The sequence below is a fragment of the Microtus oregoni genome, unplaced genomic scaffold (genome assembly GCF_018167655.1).
Source record: "Microtus oregoni isolate MIOR12 unplaced genomic scaffold, Mior012 000004F_ref0000308, whole genome shotgun sequence".
NCBI classification, from domain to species: domain Eukaryota; kingdom Metazoa; phylum Chordata; class Mammalia; order Rodentia; family Cricetidae; genus Microtus; species Microtus oregoni.
Genome location: NW_024543063.1, coordinates 57,247,809 through 57,265,988, shown reverse-complemented (window position 1 = coordinate 57,265,988; position 18,180 = coordinate 57,247,809). Strand labels below are relative to the sequence as shown.

Below are 18,180 nucleotides of genomic sequence, written 5' to 3'. Positions count from 1 at the left end.
GTCTCACCAGATAGTGATCTCTATTCAGGAGTCAACTTTTTGCCTTGGCTGCCACGAAGCACCAAGCTTAAATGATGATCGCTCTTTTCTTTGTTTGAGATATTACAAACACCTTATAGCATCCTTGCCCCAACCAGAGGAAGCCCCCCATTTTCTGAACCCATGTAATATTTTATCCAAGGATTTATGCTTTTATGTCTAAATTGTAACTCGCGACTTTGGGTCCTGAACATCACCCGTCTGAGGACACTAGCCATACTTTGTCCTGCTTATTCTCCAAAATGGTCACATTAAGTCTCGTGCATTGCCTATACCTGTGGAGACCTGTGGGGTGATGGTGGCCAAACAGCCAGGGGTCCTTCCTACCCTTGGTCTTAGCCAAAAGGCCAAGAAATAATCTGGAGTCCTTTCTTTAAGCATGCAGATGTCTTAGGGGCTACCCATTTCCGTTTTGCATCAGCTGTGCTAATGCTGTCTAGGACCAGGAAACAGCAGGCATGGCCATGTGCTATGCAAGGCTCCAAGGGAATGCCAGTGGCTCAGCCCTGTTTCTGACTTCCCAGGGCTGCCATGCTCCTGATACCGCTGTGCCTTCCCTGCACCTATACTGGGTAGGATTTGGATCTGTCTCCCTTCAGTAGAGTCATCAAGTCTGTGAGCCCCTAGTGGGCAGGGATCCAGCTTCATGTTTGGCAGCCCTAGGCTTCTACTTGGTTCTGGCCCAGGGCAACTCCTGGCCAGGGAAGATGTTTGCATGAGTTTTCTACAGTCTCTGAATGGGAGGAGCCTCGTCCCCCAAGAGGAAGCCACGCCCCCAGAAGGAAGCCTCACGGTTCTGGTAGGTTGCTGCAGCTGGTGTTGTGAATCAGGCCGACGAGCAGCGCATCCTCTTACCCGGCTATTTCACGACACCAGGGTTGCATCCTACCCATCCTCTCCAGGAAAGCCTCGCGGGACCACAGGACACAGGAACTTGGGGACAGGGTAGCTTGGGGTAACTGACTGTGAAAGGTGATGTTCAACAGTCAATGGCATCTCGGTTATACAGCTCCTCATCGTCACCTGAGCAGCTTTAGACAAATGCCAGTGTCTGCCCTCTCCCTACTCTGCCAAGCCCACGGAGGCTCTGAGTGTGACCTCAGCATTTCCGAGCGGCTCTAATCCACGGGCAGCAGGAGGGAACCAGGTGGGCCTGTGGCTCAGAATTGAGCTGCTCCCCCGTTGTTGTCTAACCATACCAAGGCACCCGCTTGCCCTCTCCAGGCTCCCTCCTTTAGATTTGATACGCACCATACAACTGCCCCTGGCACCAAGACACCCAGAACAAAATCAGCTCCTTATCCTGGCACCCTACCCAGGAACATATTCTCCCATGGAGTGCTCCCATCACTGCCTGCCCCACTCCCCCAAAAAAACCAAACCTGGCCTCATACAACTCCACAGAGATGCTAATGCTGCCATCTCTGTCTGCAGGACACCTATCATCTTACCACCCTAAAGTTCCTTCCAGGCCTGGCCACCAATCACTGCATATTGAAGAAACCCCTGTCTGGTTTCCCTTAGTCCGTTCTTCACACAACCACCAATGTGATCTATGGCAAGTCCAAATCTGACCATCATCATATAATAAGTTATAACTTGTAAGATGGTCTTTGAGGCCCGAGTTCCCTCTTCCAGGGACACACCTAGTCTGCTCAGTCCTAACACCCAGACCTCTCTGCTCTGTTGGAAGCCCAAGCCTCACTTTGCACTCTGGGGCCTTTGCTCTCTTCCTGCCCGACTCCCCACCTCTTGCAGATCCTGCTCACGTATGCGTGGCCAAGCTTGAGGGTTTCATCCTCAGAGACCTAAAAAAAAGCTTTATTTTCTGCATAGCACTTTCTTCACCAGGTGTATTCTGACAATTGTTCGTTTGTTTATTATCTGTCTCTCTCTAGAATGTGAGCCCCCAGAGGGCAGGGCTTTGTCTTGTTTGGGGAAGGGGCGCTTGCTCAGCCAGAAAATAGTATTTGGTAGTTATCTAATAAATGTGGTGGAATGGAGAAACAGCCCCTACAGTCTGGATTCCCGCCATCGCTTCCCTGTTCGTCCAACCCATCAACCTCCTTCCCCTTTCCTACCCACTTTTCCTCTCCGCTCCCATCTCCTGTGGGATCCCCTCTTCTGCTGGTGGCCCTCTGTGGCCCTGGAGATAACAGGCCTGAGTTGGGGGTCTGCAGCCTGCCCTCCTGTCCTCGTGGCTCAGCCCCTGCAGTGAGGATTTTTTTTTCTGATTCCTTGAGTCTCTCTGCTCCTTGGCTGCCCCGTTCCCCCTGAGAGCCAGGCTGAGGCTAGGCAGGAGGGATCTGGCTGACCCTGGCACAGGTGCCTTGCGGCAGCTGCAGTAGCTAAGGCTCACCCAGTGGGGAAACTTGCTTAAAAGCGCCCCAAAAGCAAACAGAATGGAAACTCTTTAAGGCCCAATCCCAAATCTGTGCTCAGAGTAGGGGGTCCTGTGTCCTCTCAGAAGCTGAATACAGGAGGGGAGAGACCCTGTGGCCCAGTGCTATCTCCCTATCAGGAGGAACCCATCCCAGGTTTATCAGATGGACTGCATCCCAGCAGCCACAAACCTTGCCTACTCCAGAGAGAGCGCTGGGGCAGAAGGTCTGGAAACAGCCTCACACCCCTTCCAGCTAACACAGGTGCTTTGGAGAAAGGAAGAAAGGATAAGCCAAGGTCACTCCGCAATTTCACAGCCTCTTACCCTGGCTGGAAACTAGCCCTGGCCCTTTCTGCCCCAAGATCTTTATCAGATATTTTCCACAGCTGCCAGGGCACGCAGTGTTAGAACGATGTGGGGATGTTGGGTGGCTGTGATTTTTGCCAGGTAGCTGGAAGTTTAAAACCAGAGGATAAGATCTGCCTCAAGGGCAGCGGACCTGTTGGGAGGAGGTGGGGGAGGCTTCACAATCTCACCTCCTGCCAAGAAGGTAGAAAATGGACCTGGAGGGGCCTTGGCCTGAATCCTTACTTCAAACCTTTAACCCTGCTGGGAGCCGGCAGGGAAAAGGGACACATATGTCCACCTTTGTATGTTTTTCTCTCCTCACTGCTAATGCCCAGTAGAGGCACGATCTGTGCTGTGGGAATCCCAAAGCGCCCTTGTATGCCCCTCTCAAGGGTAATCCTGCCAGTCAGGATTTGTCCTCCTGGGTTAGCCCTCCTTGGTACTAGTCACCTTCATGACTGTTGGTTCATGGACTGTACAACCAACAGGCATTTATTGGGCACCTGTCCATTATTCCGGTTGCCTGCGGTAGTCTGAACAATAGGGCAAGGTCGCTTTGTGGCTTCCATTCCAAGAAATTGGAGGGAAGACATGCCCATCCACAAATAAGAGCACTGAGGTCTGAAAACCTTTCCAAGCTCATTGGGCTCTAACTGGCCTCAGCAGTCTCTGCTGGCCCTCCAGCTGGACATGCTTGTCCTGGTCCCTCTGGTCCCTCTGGCCCAGAGAAGCAGGGGCCAGCGGGGCCTCCTGAAAGCATCCACCGGGTAGTCCTTACTTCCTCTTGGAGGTCCCAGGTCTGGATGCCTTGGGCAGGACCTCTTAGGGCCATGGATAGGCTCTGAGAGGCAGGGCCCAGTGGGAGGGAGTGGGAATGCCTCCCTTCCTCTCTCCCTCCAGTTTCCTCTGGAAGATACTGGAGCCTGAGCTGGGCCTAAGCAGAGCCCCAGTGCGTGAGTAGACAGCAGCCTTCTGGCCTTCAGCTCATCCCAGGCCTTCAGGAGGAACAAGGCAGTTAAAAGGCCTCCTCCAAGGAGCCCTCCCTGGCTGTCCACACCTTGTCCCTTCTCCAGGGCCCACTCCTATAGCGGTCAGCTCACCTCATAGATGGGCTGGGCTGTTTCTAGGTGTCACTTTCTGTCAACCCTGCCCTGCTATGAGCAGAAGCATGGCTTCTCCAAGTCCCTGGCTCCCACCGCCACACAGCATGGGGTTGGGGTGACACTCGCAAGGGCCTGTTGGACGGTGACAAGAGGTCTCCAATCTTAGTTTTAATGTTTTATTTTATAAACTTTATTCTAAAAAAATCTTGCAACCAAATGGTGGAGGTACAAGCCTCTAATCCCAGCTTGTACCTCTTGGGAGTCAGAAGCAGGCAGATCTTTTTGAGTTCAGGGCCAGCCTGGTCTACAAAGTGAGTTCCAGGACAACCAGGACTACCCAGTGAAACCCTGTTCCAAAACACCAAAATCTTGCAAATAAATAAGAAGCATTGCACACCAAAATTTACCATATCAGAAGTTGATGCAGCGTAATGAACTACACAGAAATGAAGCTGGGAAACTTCACATTGTATTTTACACTTTTAGTATCGAATATATATTTTCTTGCACTTATTCACTACCCAAACCAAAAACCTCTGTGGCAGGGTTAGAAGGAGAAAAACATTAGCTTTCCCCCATTTCATATCTTGTGTCATTTCCTGCATTCAGTCCTTCCTCATCAATATGTAGCTTTTCTTGTTCGTTCTTCCTGCTATACTGTACCCACAGGTACTTCTGTCCATACACGGACATTTATTTTTGTCTAGATGCCACATGGGAAATGTGTTGTTTCTTTCTGAGATTGTGGATCTCACCTAATACTCATTCTAAGACCATCCCTCTTCCTGAAAAACTTTTAACTTCGTCTTTCTCTTTAGAGCTGAGTAGCATTTGTGTGCACGCGTGTGCACACCCACAAGTTATGCATACGTATAACTTTGTGTTATTCATGTATTTATTGATTTCAATTCTTCGCTATTGTGAATAAAGCGGCAGTGCACATGCACAGTCTTCTTGAGTTCTTGAAAGGGGCTGGGTTGCCTCACCCTAGAAGCAGACTGCGAAATGAACGTCCAGGGCCTGTCTGGGAGAGCAGAGGGAAGCAGGCTGTAGTGTAGACCCTAAGCTTCAGATGATCCAGGGAAACCCTGAGGCAGGGCAGGATGCCAGACTTTTAGGCCTCACCTCTGTCGGTCCTTAAACACCCAGCCTCTTGGGGGAAAAGACAGCATGGGTGGGACTGTCAGTGTAGGAACCGACTCTGAGAGCCCTCGCAGCCACATGGCCGTTGTTTCTGTAGAACACATCAAGCATCTACTAATTCATGTTTCAAAACCCAGGGTCCCTTCAGTGACCAGCCGTCTGCTCCATGAGAGCGTTCTGTGGCTCCAGGGAGGGAAGGCACAGTTGGGCTCTGTGAACCACAACTCTGTAGGCCAAGCCTGTGGATGTGCAGCTCAGGCATGACACTGTGTCAGCCCTGGAGAGTGGAGGCTAGCACCAAGCCCTCAGGGTTTGTCGGCCAAGAAGTGACTGCAGGTCTGGTCTGAGGCCACTCACATGCTCCTGTAAGCCATAATCATAATGGCTTGTATATATTGAGATGTATCAGGAAAGACACCGAGAGACAGAGATCAGAAGATAGACTTCCTTTTAATATGCATGTCCTGAAATGACATTCACTCAAACTAGTAAATAAAAGGGAAGAGATACCCTGTGACCCCAGTGAGAGGACTGTAATGCGGGCACTTGTAACAGGCCTTCTCCGGGTCCTTTCTCCTGACTGCTGCTTCCTGGGGCCTAGCTGCAGACCCTCTATTACCCTAGACTCAGAAGAGCTGCCTCTGGACGCAGCTAGCCCAGCCCTCCTACTCCTAAGTACCCCTCCCCCGTGTCAATGATCAAATAAATGGGGGCAGGACAGCAGTTGGCTCTGCTCCGCCTCCCACCTGTGGCAGAGACCCTGCTCACCAGCCATGGGCAGTCTGGGACAAGCTCCCGCCTTCTGCCCAGCCTATAAAGCCACCCTTGGTGTCCTTGCCCACCCTTGATACCCAGAGTCGTCATGGCGGAGCTACCTGCGACAGAGATGCCAGGAGATGCTCTGTGCAGTGGGCGCTTCACCATCAGCACCCTGCTGGGGGCCGACGAGCCCCCACCGGCCGCCGGTGACAGCAGCCACCCCAGCCACCTGACACACGGCAGCACCCTGTACATGCGCACCTTTGGTTACAACACTATCGACGTGGTGCCTGCCTATGAACACTACGCTAACAGTGCTCTGCCGGGCGAGCCCCGGAAGGTGCGGCCCACCCTGGCTGACCTGCATTCGTTCCTCAAGGTAAGTACGAGTTGGGAGACTGGCCGCTTGCCAGCTGTGTGACTCTGGTCTGATCACCCAACATGTTCTGTCATCTGTGTGGGGAAGACGGCTAGGAATCTTCCTCCAGGATCAAGATATTCAAATGAACTAGTGGACGGCCAGTGTCATGAAGCTCAGAGCACACATAATCCTCATGGCCCAGGCACTGGTGACCCAAAGATGGCGTGGCTGCTCATGCAAGTGCAGTTGCACGCCCCTGGGAGAGACGGTGAGAGGGGAGCATAGTAGGCCCGCTCAGATGTCAGCCTGCTGGCTCTGCTCTCTGGGAAGCTGGACAACCCAAACCCTGTGACCTCACTTCCTCATTGACAGTGGACAGAATTACTCTTGGCTCAGGAGCAGGGACTCGCCTAACTCCCAGTCCTCCTCTCTGCCTCCGAACAGCCCTCCGGAAGGGCCGAACAAGACCCCCATTGAAACAGGGATGCTGAGATGAGGTGCTGGGAAGAAAGGGCAGAAGGCCCCAGCGTGGGCTGCAGTCCCAGGAGTACAAACCAGAAGACCTGTCGTGCTGGGGTAGCGGCCTGGGTTCAAGTCCATCTGTACCAGAGACCCAGAGTGTGACCTGAGTCAAACCGCTTCACCTCCCAAGGGTCAAATAATCTGTCTCCCTTCTCATACTGAGAGCTTGTCAGTTCCCAGCCCTCGGCCCTAGAGGGGGAGGAGCCCTCTGAAGGCTGACTAGCTCTCCTTGGTGTCTTTCCAAGTTTCAAGCACATTGTGTCTAGGAAGCTGTCCAGGGGCTTCCTCTAGGAAGCTGTCCAGGGGCTTCCTGTGTGGCAAAGTGGGGCAGGTAGGGCTGAACACAGACACTCAGCCCCCAACTCCCATTTCCTGACTTCTGCTGGTCTTCCCTAGCAGGAGGGCAGCCACCTGCATGCCCTGGCCTTTGATGGACGGCCAGGCCGGGAACTGACTGATGGACTTGCGGAGGACGAAGCAGGCACCAGCAATGAGAAAAGCCCTGGGGAGCCTGTGCGCTTCGGCTGGGTCAAGGGGGTGATGGTGAGTGGGTGTGGACTGGAACTTGATGCCAAGAAAGGGTGGGGGTAGAGCCCCATTCAGCCTCAGCTTTGATTCTCAGATCCTCGTGGGCAGGTTAGGTCTTGGGCTCAGTTTGGCCCTCTGTTTCCTTATATGATGATGGTGGCGATGACATCCCAGGGGCAAAAGTGAGGAGAGGAAGCATCCACAGTCTGTTTAGGGGGACACTGCCAGGACTAGGGACTGAGAGAAGAAACACAGTGACCTCCAGTTGTACTTGATGAAGGCTTCCCAAGCTTCTTGTGTGCTCTTGGCCAAGATCCAACCCTAGGAAGATCTCTGCTTAGATACTCACTAATCTCATAGCCTTAGAAAATCTTCCTAGCCACTCCCTGCCTCAGTTTCCTCATCAGTAAAATTGAGCATTAAATTGGTTTATAGCTATGAAAATTCTTGGATCAATGCCTGCTAGGGAGTAATTAGAAGAAATTCCCCCATAGAGCCACCAGAGGGCAGCACTAACACATCTACAATCCCCTCCACAACCCATGACCGCCCCGGCACACACCCCAGAGTGCATCCTAATGGAGGCGTGTTTCCTGCTACCGCTTGGAGCATAATTAAGCCTTTGGACTGTAAAGAATCAAGTGACCTTGACTTTGAAAGACTCTATAGCGTTCTATAGAGGTGATGGGATGAACTGTAGGAGAAAGCGTCAGCCCTGCCCTGGCAGGCAGGAGGCAAGCTTCTGATCCTAATTCCGCAAACCCACTGTGACCATTTCTCTCTCAGAACCAGAGCTTTCATTCACCCCTGGGGGTTCACAGACAGGGTTGGAGCATGTCCTTATCTGTGTTGTCCAGAACCAGGTTCATCTTGGTTTTCATCTCAGCAGACAAGAACCCCAGAAACCTCATGAGTGAAGGACACATGCCCCTACCTGGCCCTAGTACTTGGCAGAGCCAAAGGCCACAGCAGGCCCTCCCAGTCGGAATTTCAGCCCCAGTGATGACCTCGAGCTATGTCTTCAATATGGGAACAATCTGGGCTTGGATTTCTACTCCATGTGGGTCGTTGTGCCAACACTTCCAGTATACCATGCCCTGGCCCGATAGCTGCCCAAGGCAATGGCTAGGACCTGGCAGACACAGGGTCTTGGGCTTGGAACAGGGTGAATGATGGGAAGGCTGAAGCCCATTCAAGGCCTCCAAGTCAGGGAGGGGAGGAGGTGGGATGTAAACCGGTCCTCCTCTCCCCCTCCCAAGCCAGGCAGCCTGATCCCAGGGTACGGAAAGCATCAGATGCATCAGGTGTCCCCAGGCCTGTGAACAAGCCCTTGAGGGTTTGACCTTGGGCATCTCAGGAAACTTGTCACCTCACCCCCTCCCAGATCCGATGCATGCTCAACATCTGGGGTGTGATCCTCTACCTGCGGCTCCCATGGATCACTGCGCAGGCGGGCATTGGTGAGTGACGCCTCCTGGGGGAGGAGGGAAAGTGCTTGAGTTCCCGGCCAAGGCCCCTGGGGTTGTAGAGGCAGCGGGGCTAGACCTTCTCCTTTCCAGCACACTCTCAGATGGCATCAGCCGCAGAGAAGGGTGGGGCTGGAGGGACCGTTGGCTGTAGAGTCACCAGTTTCAGGGCTCCTTGGTGAGTCTCTCAATCCCACTGAGCCAATGCCTGTCTCAGAGTATTTGTGCTGGGAAATGGGATTCTAGAAGACCCGGGTGAAGATGCTGAGCCCGGCACAGAGCTAGGTAGCCTTGTGGAGGTTCCAAACACTCTCCTGAAGAAAGTGGGTCTGATGATTGTACCTGCCTTATAGAGCCATTGTGAGTGTACAAGGCTCAGTAGAATGGCCTTTGCTACCTGAAGGTGCTGGCAACTATTTTGCTTTGATTTTGTTGACAGAGGTGGATACCTTCCCTTCCATGCCTGGACATTATTCACACATTGGCACATGAACTTCCCACTTAGCTCAGGAGGTAGATAGACCCGCTTTAACTTCATCTGGGGAAGTGAGCGTGCGCGCACACACACACACACACACTCACACACATGTTTGTATTTGAATGTGCAGGTGCCAGAGAATAACCTCAGGTATCCACCTCAGGAACCACCCCCCTCCTTCGGGACGGGTCTTTCATTGGTGCGGACCCCACTAACTAGGTAGACTGGTCGATAAGCCCAGGATTCCTCCCAATATTTGGCTCACAGACACATGCCACCATACCTAGGACTTTTGTGTGGGTTGTGGAGGGTTTATACTTACTGAGCGCTTAGCTACCATTTCCCAGCTGCCATAGCTCTTGGTTTTCATTTTGAGACAGAAATCATGTATACCCCAGGTCTCAAACTCAGAATGTAACTAAGGAGAACCTTAGATTTTTAGCTGTCGCATCCCAAGGACTAGGATTAAAAGTGTGTGCCATCAGACCTGGGTTACGTGGTGCTAGGACTTGAACCCAGGACTCCCAACCTAGCTACATCCCAGTCCTTATTACTATTTTGTTTGTTTGTTTTCTGAGACAAGGTTTCTCTGTGTACCCCTAGCTGTCCTAGAACTTGCTCTGTGGACCAGGCTGGCCTCAAACTCACAGAGATCCTCCTGCCTCTGCCTCCTGAGAGCTAGGATTAAAGGTGTGCGCCTCCACATCCAGGTGTTATTACTGGCTTTGATTTTGGTGTTTTTGTAAGGGGGTTGTTGTTTGAAGCAGGGTCTCTCTATGTAAACTTGGTTGTTCTAGAACTCTCTCTATAGACCAGGCTGGCCTAGATTTCCCAGAGAACTGCCTGCTTCTGCCTCCTGAGTGCTGGGATTAAAGATGTATCGCCAGGCACAGCTCCTTGTTTCTGTTTTGACACAGGGTCTTTCTCTGTATTGCCCAGGCTGGCCTTGAACTCTCTACCTCCAAATGCTGGGGTGACAGGTCTGGCTGAGACCCATTGTTTCTCAGGCTCAGAACTGAGGCTCAGAGAAGGAAAGGGACTCAGGTCACATGGGAACCTGGGGGGCTGACTCGGGTTTCTCCATGGAGTCTCACCTGAGAAATGTGTTGAGTTTTGGGGTGTTCGCATTCTCCCCCACAGTGCTCACCTGGCTCATCATCCTGCTGTCGGTCATGGTGACATCCATCACAGGCCTTTCCATCTCGGCCATCTCCACCAATGGCAAGGTCAAGTCAGGTGCGCTCTCCCCGGAGTAATCTTCACCTGGATGCTTGCTTTTGCTCTGGATCTCTGGGCTGCCTCCTCACCCCGGGTGTACCCCATAATGCCCATATGGCTCCAGATGGGACCTTGTGGGAGCTCTCTCCTTCTCAAGATGGTCTCAGTTGCCTGCCCTGTGGCCCTTGGTCCTGCCCACCCCTTGCAGCACACTGTTCTTTCTCTGGCTCCCTGCTCTGACCCTGCTAGGTGGCACCTACTTCCTTATCTCCCGGAGTCTGGGCCCAGAGCTGGGGGGCTCCATTGGCCTCATCTTCGCCTTTGCCAATGCTGTGGGTACGGCCATGCATACTGTGGGCTTTGCGGAGACCGTCCGGGACCTGCTTCAGGTGAGGGGCCGGGCCTGGGGCAGAGGGAGCTTCCCTATACTGTTTCTCACACTGGACCAGGCCTTCCTTCTCCTGCCTAATCCTACCTACCATTGACCAAAGTTATGTCTGGTCACTTCGGGTGACAATAAAATTCTCATTAACTACAGACCATGCCCATAAGACCCCTTTTAGGATCCATGTTGTCCAGGCCCATGCGGTAGCCCTTGGGGTGGGGAATATCATCTAATGGTATGCCCTAAGTAAAGCGGGGCGGGGGCTGAAGGAGTACCGGTGAAGACAGGACAGACAGCTCGCCTGCTCCCCCCAGGAGTACGGCACACTCATTGTAGACCCCATCAACGACATCCGTATCATCGGCGTGGTCACTGTCACCGTGCTGCTGGCCATCTCTCTGGCTGGGATGGAGTGGGAGTCCAAGGTGAGGAGGAGGTGATGGGCATGAGAGGGTGGGTCTGGGTCTGGCTTTGCCCCTTCTTAGTGTATCCGCTAGGACTGCAGTGTTGCTGCTAGGACAAATAGACCCTGAGACAGACCCTGTTCTGTCTCCTGTAACCGTCCAAAGAGTGTGGCATAGGGCCAGCATGCTGGTTTCCACAGCGGTGGGGAGAGGCATGCGGATTCCTTCCATCCTGTGACCTCTCCATCCCTGTGTGTGGCCCTTAGTCTCCTGGTCCACACTGGCTACCACCATCATGTCTGTGATCCAGGGAGAGGGAAAGGGGAAGGGCAAAAGGAAAGGAGGGATTCCCTACCCCATACTTTTAGGCTCAAGTCAGAAGTTGAACATATCACTCCTGCTCACACCCCATTGGCCGTAACCTGATCTTGTAGCTGTACATGGCTGCAAGGGAGGCAGGAAAATGTGCTCTTCGATCCTGCTAACTCCTGTGTCCACGTATCCAGCCAAATGTCAGCGGTTTCGTACATGAGAAGAATTGCTGGGTTACAGCCAGCCGGCTGGACCAGAAGGGAGCCTTCCATCTGGGAGGGGTGTGAGCCTGATGTTTCTCTTCTCCGTGTTGCTTACTGGCCTCCCGGCTCAGGTGGTTCTGTGGTTAACTCACCCTTCTGAGTGTCTGCGGCTGGGAGATGCTGCTCCAGGCCGCCAGCCTGATCCCACCACAGCCTGTTTCTAATCTCAGACCATCCTGCTCACTGCCATGTCCCTGACGCCTCACTGTCTGACTGAGATGAAGAAATAGTTTTGTGGTCAGAATGAGGGACCGTGGCAGTTCCCTGAAGGCCGGAGCATCTGACCTTCGGTGTCCTTTGCTCCAGGCCCAGGTGCTATTCTTTCTTGTCATCATGGTCTCCTTTGCCAACTATCTGGTGGGGACACTGATCCCAGCATCTGAAGACAAGGCCTCCAAAGGCTTCTACAGCTATCACGGTATGTGAGGTCAGGAGCCCTGACAGTGGTTCTGTGGGTGGGGACAGTTGGTCTGTGCATCTGACTCATTAAATGGATGCGAGGGGCTGAGATCTTCTTCTCCCAGGGCCAGAGGCTTTGGGGAGCCGATTTCTGGTTCAACAGGGCCCAGCTAGGTGATCAAACCCTCTGGGTGGCTCTGACTTGGACATTGGTTTTCCAGGGGACATTTTTGTTCAGAACTTAGTGCCTGACTGGAGAGGCATTGATGGCAGCTTCTTTGGGATGTTCTCCATCTTCTTCCCTTCAGCCACGGGCATTCTGGCAGGAGCCAATATCTCCGGGGACCTTAAGGTGAGCGTAGCCCCATCCTTACTGTCCGGCACCACAGGAGGACATGCATCCCTGAACCCTGCCATCATTCCCAGGACCCCAGCTCTGCCCGGAAGACTAATTTACTCATGACAGGCCTTTAACTAAGAGACCTAGTATGTCCTGTTCTTGTTACTCTGCAAAGTTCTGTGCCCCTTGCAATCTCTCCTGCAACAGCTTTCCCAGGCCTTCCATCCTGCACGGTGTGTTCCCAGTGTAAGGTGTCAGCCAGTGTCCGTCTCCATTTCCTGCTTAGAGTCAGACACAAGCTAGGCATTCAGTGTGTTTGTTGACTGAATGGTGGCGAAGTGAACTCAAAGCGGCAGAGCAAAGAGCTGTGCATTGCGACAATGGGAGGGCTTTTGCCTGTAGAAACCAATGAGATGGTGCTGTGCCAGCCAGGGAGCCAGTGACATGCCTGGCATCGTGTTCAACTCAGAGCTCCCTCTGACCTTGGTCTCCTTCTCCTTGGAGGTGTTCCCCTAGTCATGCTTCTCACAGAACTAAGAACTGGGCAAGTGAGGCATGGTGGCTCAGGCCCAGAATCCCAGCCTTCCTAAAGCTGAGGCAGGAGGATCAGGAAAATTGAAGATTATTCTTGCCTACACAATGAGTTCAGAGCCAGCCAGGCCGAAAACCAAACCAAAACCAAGAGCAAGTAAGCCCAGTTGTTCCTGGAGACAACATAGAAAGCAGCCTGCCCAGCTGGCGAGGCCTGGATCTCCCAGTGAGGCCAGGGGACCAAAGTGCTTGCTTATCACACTGTTCTCAAGAGAACACCCTCGGAAGTACTTACCCTCAGGGGTACCTACCCGCAGGTCATCCTTAGGCCTGGTCTGTATTTAGACAGCCTGAATCCTCTAAAGCCCCATTAACTGTCACTGTCTCCAAGCCTCCGTCCCCATTATTCAGTATCAGGGCCAGCATGTCTCTCAGATCGTGGTGGGGTGGTGCCTTTGTTATATCCTCTGTCCTTTGGCCTGCGTCTCCTTTCCACATTGCTACCTATCTACTGGGCCCACAGAGCATGGGGAAGTTTGCAGACAATTAGTTCATGGCAGATGTGGCCTTCCCCCTGGGTTGGGGTCTGTGTCTCCCGAGGGGAGCAGTTATTGCCTCTCCACAGGAAACTGTAGAAAAGTAGCCTGTGCCCCTGCTCAGGTTCCAGGTCCTGGAGTCTGAGGCTGTAGGAGTGTGGGTCAGCACTGCAGGGGGGCTCCAGAGGTTGGCGCCCTCCTCACACCCTGCTCCCTGCGGTTCCTCACTAGCTGGGTGGGATCGCATAGGTGGGATCGCATAGGCCGTCTCAGGAAGTTCTGTTGGAGAAAGTGCCTAGGAGGAGGCTATGACCTGTGTGTGGGTGGATGGGGTGGGGGTGAGGGGTAAGGAGTGTCATTATTATTGGGAGAAATCTCTTTCTTGGAGCAGGAGAATGTTTGGGGCATGTCTTCTGTCTCCTTATTGCTGGAGAGCCAGACACATTAATCAGCTAGTGGTGATTTCCCGTGACTCAGTGAGGTGAACAGGGTCCGGGGCTGCCCGAATGATTCATCAGTTTCCAGCCGTGGGTGGCTGCTGCCACTGCTCACAGATAAACCTGAGGTGGAGAGCCAGGCATGGGTCTCCCTGCTACCCACAGCGAGCCGTGCCAAGGGTCCCCTGTGGGTTGGATATTGAGCCAATGAGGTTTCACATCTTCATCCATTTCAACCCTGGGACCACAGGGTGATGGCCCTCTTGTTGGTCCTCAGTCATGGGCCTTCTTCCAGGACTGGACAGGTTCTGGGGGTCCAAGCTTAGGGTCTGTTGCCCACCCCGGCTTCTGCCAAGGCACCGAGGCCCAAAGGAATGCCCCAGGCTGCCTGACAATACCATGCCTTCCCACAGGACCCTGCGGTAGCCATCCCCAAGGGAACACTCATGGCCATTTTCTGGACCACCATCTCCTACCTCGCCATCTCGGCTACTATTGGTGAGTAGCCGGCAAAGCACAGATGGTGGGAAAGAGAGGAGAGGATCTGCTCTGTAGTAAGGCTGAAGGGGGCTGCTGTGTGGGGCTGGCTTCTAACAGAGGGAGCTAGGCAGCGAGGCCCTTGAGCCCTGGTCCTGCGGCATCTGTCCCCTCTACAGTGACAGAGCGCCTTCATGGTGAGGGAAGCCAGACCAGGGAAACATCCTCCTCGAGTCTCGGGTGCTCTTGCTTCCAGTACTCACCTTTGAGGCAAGCTGCACAGGTGGCCAGGGGACTTGGACTTTTCTATAGGCACCAGAGGCTCAAGAGCCAGGTCTCTGCTTTAAGGACATTAGGCAGGTCCCTGCAGCTCTTCCTGCCTGGGTTTAGAGGGGGCAACAACAACAAGAGAACTGCCTTGCTCAGATCGTCAGGTACAACAAAAGACACCCATGCCTGCCACTGCCATTAATACTGTCACGGGATAAAGGAGGAGCCAGCCTGTCCACAGTGTCTCCTCCTTGGCAGAGGTGGCAGGCCTTGGGGGATAGAAGAGGAGGGTAAAGCAAAGGACAGAAGGGAAGAAAAGACACACACACAAGCACACGCGCGCGCGCGCACACACACACACACCCCTCAACACACACCTATTTCCCTCTCAGGCTCCTGTGTGGTGAGAGATGCCTCTGGGGACCTGAATGACACAGTGACTCCGGGCCCAGGCACCTGCGAAGGGCTGGCCTGTGGCTACGGCTGGAACTTCACCGACTGCTCCCAGCGGCACAGCTGCCGCTATGGCCTCATTAACTACTACCAGGTACAAGTGGTGGGCCTGGCTGAAGGGCACTCGAGGCTAGAGAGGTAGAGGAGACTGCGGGAAGTTATTGCCCACATAGGGCTCTCATCCCCACCTCCTGCCTATGAGTAGGTCTCGGGGCCCCCCTGGGTGTTCGATGTCAGGACCATAGCCTGCTGCTCCAAGGAAGGGGTACACAGTAAGGTTTCTAGCTCAGCCTCCTACCATTCCCACAGACCATGAGCATGGTGTCCGCCTTTGCACCCCTGATCACAGCTGGTATCTTTGGGGCCACCCTGTCCTCTGCCTTGGCCTGTCTTGTCTCTGCTGCCAAGGTCTTCCAGGTAAGGTTGCAGAAAGAGGCCGCTGGGAGTGGCGGGTTACTGCTGGCGAGCACCTAGTAGACAGATTCCTAGGCTGCTGTGAATCCTCAGGGTGTCATGTGATATGGATCTGGGTAGAGGGAAAGGGACAGGCTAGCAAACTCTTTAAGGAAACAGCTCTGTCTCCAGGTGAGGAGACGGCTGGATTTTCCCTGGTTCCCAGAAACAGAAGCCTGCAGAGGTCAGAGAGTGGGCCACACCATGTCAGGAGTACAGGTGGCCCCGGGGAAGGGGAACGGGACAGGTCCCAGCAAGGGCTTGAGTGTGATATACTGTCCACAGTGCCTTTGCCAAGACCAGCTGTACCCACTGATTGGCTTCTTTGGCAAAGGCTATGGCAAGAACAAGGAGCCTGTGCGTGGCTACCTGCTGGCGTACATCATCGCGGTGGCCTTCATAATCATTGGTAAGAGGCTCCTTCCCCAGGCTTCTGGGAAGGTCCTAGGATTCACTCCTATTAACCCTGGTGTCACTGGGCACTCTGTGAATAGCACTTGGTTGGTGGCGGGAATGGAACTAACTAGGGCCATGCACATACTGAACACTTGTTTTACCCCCAAGTCACATCCCAACTCCACTGAGTAACCCTTGAGTGGGGGAAGGCCTGCCTGGAGGGCCTTTGGAAAAGCCTCGTGATCCTTCCCCACCTCCAGAGAGGGTGGCCACGAAGCCACTCCAGGTAGTGGGCCATTATCCAGTTAGAGGGGACCTTCTCTGCCTTTCCTGCCTCTGCGTTCCAGTGTCCTGACAGCTGGGACATCATCCCACCCCCAGGATAGCTGTGGAGATAAGCCTAGCGGATATAACTGGCTAGTTCAACCCTTTGCAGATGCATAAACTAGACAAAGCCAGCCAGCCTCTCACCCAGCCTCAGGACTCACCCCAGGAGAAAGTGCCCAAATAACAGTTAGGTTGACTGGCTTCTGCTGGCTTTGCCCTGTACCTGCTGTGTGGCTGTGGATAAGTCATTTCTCTGAGTCACAGTTTGCTCATCTGTAGAGTAGGGGGCAAGAGTGAGCCACAGATGGGCAGAAAGCCAGCCTGTGTGTGACGGCGCAACCCCCACAGATACACATACCCAACATAGCCTGGCTAACTCAGCCAGGGAAGCAATTCATTGAAGGAGGAAAAGTGACGACACCACGACATGCCATCCGCTGCCCCGCTCCCTATGCAGACGTGGAGTCGTGGAAGCTGTGGCGGCTCCACTCAAGGGCACCTTCCTACTACAGCCAGATCCCTGCTGCTCAGGCTGGCTCCATCAGGCACCCACTCATAAGATTTGCCCTAATAGTCTGGTTGCTGTCACCCAAGGGAAGATTCTAGACACTAGATCCCGCATTGTATGAAGAAGTTTCTCACCTAGGGGATAGAGAAGTCTAGTCAACTGGCTGTAGCAAAATCAGAGTTACGAAGTAGCGATGAAAGAAGGTTATGTTAGGAGTCCCCACAACATGAGGAACTGCCTTAAAGGGTTGCAGCATGAGGAAGGCTGAGAATCACCCCCAGGGGTCCTGGCTCACGTTGCCAAATGTATTCCTTATATTAATTTGTGGTCCAAAAGTATAGCCTGTCAGAGCCCTTCCCCACTGTCTTCTACAGATTTTTATTACATCTGTTATCTTTGGAGGGGGCCATATGTGAGGGTCAGCAGATGACTTACAGGGGTTCCCTCCTTCCACCCCATGGGTCCCAAAGCCCTAACTCAGGCCATCTTGGCGGCAAGGGTCTTTACCAGCTGAGTGATCTTGCTGGCTCCCTCGGTTCCCTAAGACACTGACCCTTTAAACTTCGTGGGGAAAGGACTCGCTGCCCAGATGAGAAGGTTGATCTGACTGAGTAGCAAGGCCTGGCTGTGCCAGGGGCTACCCTACGGGCTTAGGTGCCAGGCAGCTCCTGTGGTGGAGCCCAACATGCTGCCCCTCTCTCCCTGGGTTTTTGAAGCTGAGCTCAACACCATTGCCCCCATCATTTCCAACTTCTTCCTCTGCTCCTATGCCCTCATCAACTTCAGCTGCTTCCACGCCTCCATCACCAACTCACCAGGTAAGCAGACCCGCCCCACCACCACCACAGGAAGAGGTGCAGAGGGGCGGTGGGGGAGACGGAAGGGTAGGGGATGCAGATGAGCTGACCGAAGCAACCTTAATTTAAAACTACATGAAGGGAATGTCTGTACCCCGACAAAGCCAGCCATCCTTTGCCGAACACAGTGCATCCTTTACAGGCCCCGGAAATTTTTTTAGTTCCACTCTTCGCCAGTTTCTTCCGAGTCAGAAGCCTGATTCCCCAGAAAGGGAAGAATTTCCCAGTCCCAGAAGGTGCAGCCATTTGTTCACGGCTCACCTCTAGGGGGCTAGGGGGCGCTGTTTAGACCGTAACCATTAAATTTCACAGATTTCCGGGCTGTTGCTAAAGCCTTCTAGCAGATGGCAGTAAAGAGCGTGGAGGAAGAGTTTGGCTAGTGACTCCCAGATCTTCAACGGGCCTATTATTCCAACACTTTCCATACAGACCGCAGTGTGCCCGGCACACTCAGACATGTGCCATGGTACAGTGCTCACTAGCA

The 18,180-nt window shown here is 53.5% G+C and overlaps 1 protein-coding gene across 5 annotated transcripts in view; it reads left to right on the top strand.

Moving 5' to 3' along the window:
• Positions 1-5,878: 5,878 nt before the first annotated feature.
• The window catches only part of Slc12a3 (solute carrier family 12 member 3), a 34,049-nt gene continuing 21,747 nt past the window's right edge, over positions 5,879-18,180 (top strand). For 3 of the 5 annotated variants that reach the window (XM_041650669.1, XM_041650668.1, XM_041650666.1), the window contains exons 1-13: positions 5,879-6,154; positions 7,055-7,201; positions 8,571-8,646; positions 10,271-10,366; positions 10,598-10,737; positions 11,048-11,158; positions 12,019-12,130; positions 12,333-12,463; positions 14,369-14,453; positions 15,095-15,249; positions 15,465-15,572; positions 15,894-16,017; positions 17,556-17,657. In XM_041650669.1, the coding sequence (XP_041506603.1) occupies positions 5,879-6,154; positions 7,055-7,201; positions 8,571-8,646; positions 10,271-10,366; positions 10,598-10,737; positions 11,048-11,158; positions 12,019-12,130; positions 12,333-12,463; positions 14,369-14,453; positions 15,095-15,249; positions 15,465-15,572; positions 15,894-16,017; positions 17,556-17,657 (1,663 nt within the window). The remainder of the gene's footprint in view (positions 6,155-7,054; positions 7,202-8,570; positions 8,647-10,270; positions 10,367-10,597; positions 10,738-11,047; positions 11,159-12,018; positions 12,131-12,332; positions 12,464-14,368; positions 14,454-15,094; positions 15,250-15,464; positions 15,573-15,893; positions 16,018-17,555; positions 17,658-18,180) is intronic. The other 2 variants (XM_041650670.1, XM_041650667.1) reach the window with 1 other exon arrangement.